This window comes from Octopus bimaculoides, chromosome 13 (assembly GCF_001194135.2).
Source record: "Octopus bimaculoides isolate UCB-OBI-ISO-001 chromosome 13, ASM119413v2, whole genome shotgun sequence".
Classification (NCBI taxonomy): Eukaryota; Metazoa; Mollusca; class Cephalopoda; order Octopoda; family Octopodidae; genus Octopus; species Octopus bimaculoides.
In genome coordinates, this window is record NC_068993.1 from 25,385,952 (window position 1) to 25,392,253 (window position 6,302).

Consider the following 6,302-nt stretch of genomic DNA (forward strand, 5'->3'; position numbering starts at 1 on the left):
ATGAAGAACATTTTAGTACCGGTTTCAGTCATTGCGACTTTTTCAACTAAGTAAAGTATGAAAAATAATTAAATTGAGGAAAAATTAAATGAAACGTTTTTAAAAAATATATACTTCCATAGTGTTCAAATACAAATGACACTTTCCTTTTTTCTGCCTGTCTCTGTCTCTCTTTTTGTACTCTTGTGGGTTCTAGGTAGTGAGCAGCAGCTAGTTTGATATGAATTCTTGTCTTTGATTGTTTAAACAGCAGCAGTAGTAGAGAAAAAATGGCGGAGGAGGAGAAGGAGGGGAGAAGAAGAAGAAGAAGAAGAGAACTCGGGAGTGGTGTGACAGTAGCAGGAACTTGATGGAATCCACTTAAATGGTCGAGTGACCTAAAAGTGACTCGTGGATGATCGTGATTGAAATCGTTCTGAATAAATTCTTGAGGAGACTGTTTTGAATATATCGTTTTTAATATTTGCGTGGGTGTTATTCTAAGGCCCTGGTGACTGTGTCATTTGTTGTGGATGCATTCAAAAGGGATTGGTATTTTGTGATAAAGAATGACTCTTTACTAATGCGCTGATTACAGGTTGCATCGTCCTTGAATTGATAGAGAGGAAAGATTCTAAAGCTTGGTTGCTTGCTATTGGCGGCGCAAATGTTGATGTGTTTGCTGAATGCTATTTTCTGTTTTCCGGAATTTTGATCTGGGATTTGTGCAGAGCCATCCTTTGATGCAGACTGGTTTTTGTTTGGCCTATGTATTGCTTTTGACACCCAGAGCAGGTTAATATGTATATCAAGTTCTCCGAAGCACATGTGAAGTTGCTCTTCACTGCGAAACATTGACCCTGTTTGAAAGAGAACTCTGATCCCTCAATTAGATTGATGCATATACCACAGTTAGGCCTTCCGCATTTTTTTACTGACAGCTTTGGTGTTGTTGTTGAGTGTATTCAGGTTTGTGTTAGGAAACTTTTCATAGATTTGGGCTGTCTCTTGCTTTTTATGATGGTGTGGATTTGGAGAATTAAATTCATTCTGTGGTCCCTTTTTAGTAGGGGAATGTTTTGGAGGATGGTGTCAAAGGCTTCATTGTTAAGAGGGTTGTGTGTGGAGATGTATAGTAGGGATCTTGGTTGTAAATCCTTCTTTAATTTGGGATGTCAGTGTTCATGGATGTTGAGTTGTAGGGCACGTTGAAAGCATATGTCAATTAGTGATGGTGGGTAGTTCCTGGTGATGAGTGTATCCTTTAGTTCATGTAGTCGTGTGTCCCTGGTGTATGTATTAGAAACTATAGTACAAATCCTTTTTGCTAGATTGAAAGGGGTATTCATTCTAGTGTGTCTGGAGTGGTATGAGTATAAATTACTTATAATTTTTTATTTTATGCTGACTACCTGATAAAAATCATTAACGTGATTTTATCCTTCTATTCTAGTATATATATATATTATATATAAACAGTCAATAACAAAAGTATTACCAAAGAGGAGAGCATATTTGTGCTTTAAAGTAAACATATATTTTACATACAACATAGCATAAATCAGAAGTAGTAAATAAACACTCCATGCTTTGATAGGTGAAGGAGATTGGGTGTCTTCTTTGAGGAATGATCAACAAACTGTGAAATGGTCAGTCATGAAATTCCCATTCCAGTTGTAAAACATTCGCCACAACAAATTCCATCTGACCCATGCAAGTATGGGAAAGTGGACATTAAATGATGATGCAGTTGATATAGATACACACACACAAGCACGTGTGTTAACATACCACAGCCCTGCTGTTAAAAGTGGAACTTATGATAAAACAGAACCAATGATAATTTCTTAAACAGACACAAAACCTTAAAGTAAGTACAGATATTCAAGTAAAAAACATTCACAACAACAATAATATGATCTCACAATGTAGGCAGACCAGTATCTTCTCAACTCATTCCATTCTCTTTAAGCAGAATACAAAATTCCACACATCTATTCCCTTCATCACAACATACCCTGATTTCTTGTCGCTTCAGTTCCAACAACCTAATTTTTTCAAACTTCTTCCGTTCAGCTTCTTCTTTTTCTGCTTGGACTCTTAAGGTTTCTTCTATTAAAAATGAACAAAAAATAAATAGATCTTATAATGATTCTGCTTGTCATTGCATTACTTAGCTCATTGGTAACACTTTCACATGATTAGAGAAAAAGAGGGAGAAAGAAAAGAGGGAGTGAGAAAAAGAGGGAGAGAGAAGTGCCCATGACATGAGGTAGAGGGAATGTAATTGTAATGCTTTCACATGATTAGTTGAAGGGAAAGAGAGGAGAAAGAAAAAGAGGATAAGGTGAAGAGTGAGACAGAAAGAATGACGATGAGAAAGAAACGGAGAGGGAAAGACAGAGCGAGAGAGAAAAAGAGGGAGGGAGAAGCATCCATGACATGAGGTAGGGGAAGGTAAAAATTTTAGCAGAGGGGTGATGTTCTGATGGTGAAGTTAAAGAAAAGCAGAGAGAGAGAGGAAAGAGAGAGAGAGAGAGAGTGAGAGAGAGAGAGAGAGAGAGAGAGAGAGAGAGATGATGATGGTGGTGGTTGTGGTGGTAGTGGTAGTGGTGGTGGTGGTGGTGACTGGATAGTGAAAAGTGTACTTATTTAATTGAACTAAGTTTTTTTAATATCACCTATCACTTAACGCATGCACATAAGTGCAATTCCATGAAATATTCACACTTATTTACATGGCAGATATCTGCAATTTAACAAAAGGTTGTATCATATGTACAGAATATTTGTTTTTGTTCATGGGAAAATAAGAGTGAATATTTATTTTATGAGTGCTGCATATTAAGTCTATAAAGTTGTGCATAAAGTATATAAAGTGTATATTTAAAGTGTATTAACTAATCATCATATTCCAATTTCTTTCACTTTCCAATGAGTATCAGATGAGAGACTCTCTTTCCATACAGACACAACACAAGCTATGCTTTCAGGTTTTTTAGGATAAGTTCACCATTAATTCCATGAAATATTCACGGGTCCTGCTAGTCAATAAATAAGATGTGATAGTGGTGATTGTGGTCATGTGTATGTTGTTTGGTGATGTCAGAGGTGGTTTGGTGGTTGTTGGTGGTTTTGTCATAGAGGAAGTGATACCTGTTGGTGCTGCTTTGCTTAAGCAGGTCTAAACATGCAGATGGTTAGCTAAAGTGACAAAGCATAATCCATAGATCTGATTTTCCAGCTATATCATGCTGGTGCTACATTAAAAGCACTGGTACCAGCACCACTTAAAAAGCACTCAGTACACTCTGTGGAGTAGCTGACATTAGGAAGGGCATCCAGCCATAGAAATCATGCCAGAAAAGACTATGGAGCCTTGTGCAGCCCCTGGCCTTACCAGCTCTGGTCAAACCATCTAACCCATGCCAGCAGGGAAAAGAGACATTAAATGATGATGATCCTTATCTTCATCTTCATCATCATCACCACCACCACCATCACCATCACCATCACCATCACCATCATTCTTCTGTGAAGCTATGGAAACTATATAACACTGTCTGAAATGCAACAATGCAATGCAATGTGGATAGTCTGGACAGATTGCATTTTCTCTTGTGATGACCATGATGGATGTAAGTATGGTGGACTTAGTCAGAGTGCAGTAATTGCCGTTCATCACAGGGCAGTGTTTGGAGCCAGTGAGCCTATTGGTATTTCTGTTATTTCTGTGTGTGTGTTACCTATTCTTGTCGGGACTGAGTGAAATAGTGCTTGTTTGATGTTATAGTTGCGTCCTAGGGTTATTCTATGTGTGTCTGGATGTTTGGAAGTGATTTTTTCATTTAATGGTAGGGACTGTGATGGTTGAAAATTACTGTGCAAAAAGCTAAGTCCTTCACATATTCAAGTGATCTTCCCTTTTTTTTAGTATTTTTGTCTTCTCGTGTAAGTGTACAACCTGTTTTGATGCATAGTACAGCCTTGTGTATTTCATGGTTTCGTTGTGGAGATCCCAGACAGTACGAAGTATATTTCAACATAGATTTTATGTACTTCTTGTAAGCTATTGTTTTATTGTTTGTGTTGACCAAAGGCTGTACCTGTGAGTACTCTAAATAGGTTTCTGCATTCTTTCGCTTCGTTTACTGTCTTCTTTGCATAGTGTAAATGTGTTGTAAGTCATACATGCACCAACTGTGTATATATAAGTTATACATGTATTGCAGACTGTAATGGTTTCTTGTGTTTAGTGTTCCCTGGTACTGATTTAAGCCTGTTATTTTGGAACTAGTTTTCCAAGTGACTGGTGTAAGAGTTGTGCAGATGATTGAGAAGTAGTTGTGCAACTACAGGTGGAAAATAAAGGGGAGGATGAGTGTGATCTCACCTGCATATTAGTAGTGTGTATGTTTCAAGAAAGTGTACAAAGGTTATATATGTATATTGCTTGAAAAGAATGGGTGAGACACTACATCCCTGTGGTACTCCATTAACAAAAACAATAAGCTGTTGAAGGGTTGTTCCCATATATTTCATAGGCTTGACAACCTGACAGGTATTTTACTAGTTGATGCTTTGTGTTGTTCCTTTAGGTGATATAGATATTTTTTTTCATGTTTAAGGTATAGCAAGTAAAGGAGTTGAAAGTTTGCTAATGTCAGTGATAGTTAAAACTACCATCGACATCAGCAAACTTTCAACTATATTTGTAATATGCAGTTTTGGTTGTTGGAGCTGTTATGTATTCCTTGTGACAGGTTTATTAGTAGTGTGAAGGTTGAATATTGTAGTCTGAAACCATGCTTATGGTTTACAGAGGAAGATGTATGCAGTGTTGATGTCAAGATTATCCTTTCTAAATTTTTGATGATACACATACAAGAGTGATGTGTCTGTGTGATATAACTTTAACTTCATTCCAGAATTTTGTTGGATTTTAGAATTATTATGATTTTGCCCATCTTCTAGATTCTACTACTATTATGGTGTTGATGTAAGTAGTCGCAGAAGATGGTGAGTGCTGTGATACTAAGTTGTAATTCTTTTGTGCACTTGTGTTTTGTGTTTGAGACCCTGTGAGACCTTTGACAACAGGTTGCTGTCCACTCTTATAGAATTAACCCAACCAAGTAAAATCAAGAGCTCCAAGAAGTAAAATGGAAACAATGATGATGGTGATGATGATGATGATGATGATAATTAGACACATGACTATTGTGTCTTGCTGAAATCAATTTTTACCATTCATCCCTTTGGGGTTGATAAAAACAAATTATCAGTCAAGAATTGACTTATCCTTTCCCTTCAAAATTGCAAGCCTAGAACCCTTCAATGGACAGGCATCCTGTTCAGGGAGAATATTGTGAGCTCAATCACTCATATGCCATGGAAACTGGGTAACCAGCATTAATATTCCAAGATCTCAAGGGAAAAAGGAAAAAAAAGGAAAAATAAGGATAACAACTAATTTGAACTTTGAACCTTCTTCATTGGTTTTCTTCTCAAGTTCTTCTTTTTCTTTGGAGTCAGTGTCTTTTGATGTCAGCGATGCCTTATTCGGTTCCTTCTTATGATCCTTCTTCTTCTTCTTCTTGGGACCCTGTCAAGAAAAATGGACACATTACTAGATAGGTCAACTGAAATCAACCCTTTATAGCCAGCACTGATTGTAATTTCTATAGAAAATCTGTAGAGATAACCTTAACACGTGATTTAATAGCACTGCTAACACAGTAGAACACAATATTGACTTATAAAGCATTTAATATACTATTTAGTATATTACTAGCAAAGATACCTGGCATTGCTCGTGTTACATTCAATTGAAGAATTAGACTTTTCTGTTATATTTTCTCTAATGAACTGGAATACCTATGATTTGAATTCCATCAAAATTGCAGATGAGGGTTCTTTCCCTCTTTACACACCCTAAAAAAATTCTAATCATGTGACATGTATCCATACTACTGATATTTATGCACAGATTCCAAAATTCCAGTGTTATGGAACCTGTTAAAAGGATTTTGCTCCTGAAAAATGGAGGTCATGGAGCTCTAAAATGTGGGAGTTAAGGCCCCCATTGGGGGGGGGGGGGTGTCTTAATGTCAACCAGAGAAGTTGAATTGTTGGGAATCTTTTTAACTTGGGTGTAATATGTATTGTTTGAATTTCTTTGAAATAGGAAATATATGTATGTTTACTGGGTTTGTAAAAGAGAGCAAAGCTACAGGAAACCAAAAGACGAATGATCACAATAAGCAGTCAGCTACCCTACCCTAGTCGTTACCACTCCCCAATGTAGGATTCCTCACCATACA

At 37.0% G+C, this 6,302-nt stretch overlaps 1 protein-coding gene across 1 annotated transcript in view; it reads right to left on the reverse strand.

Annotated features, from left to right (window-relative positions):
* LOC106871922 (dynein axonemal intermediate chain 7 homolog) overlaps nucleotides 1–6,302 on the reverse strand; it is a 96,307-nt gene that overhangs the window by 77,340 nt on the left and 12,665 nt on the right. The window contains exons 2-3 of the mRNA XM_014918679.2: nucleotides 5,467–5,584; nucleotides 1,997–2,091 (exon numbers count right to left, since the gene is read on the reverse strand). Coding sequence (XP_014774165.1) covers nucleotides 1,997–2,091; nucleotides 5,467–5,584 — 213 coding nt within the window. The remainder of the gene's footprint in view (nucleotides 1–1,996; nucleotides 2,092–5,466; nucleotides 5,585–6,302) is intronic.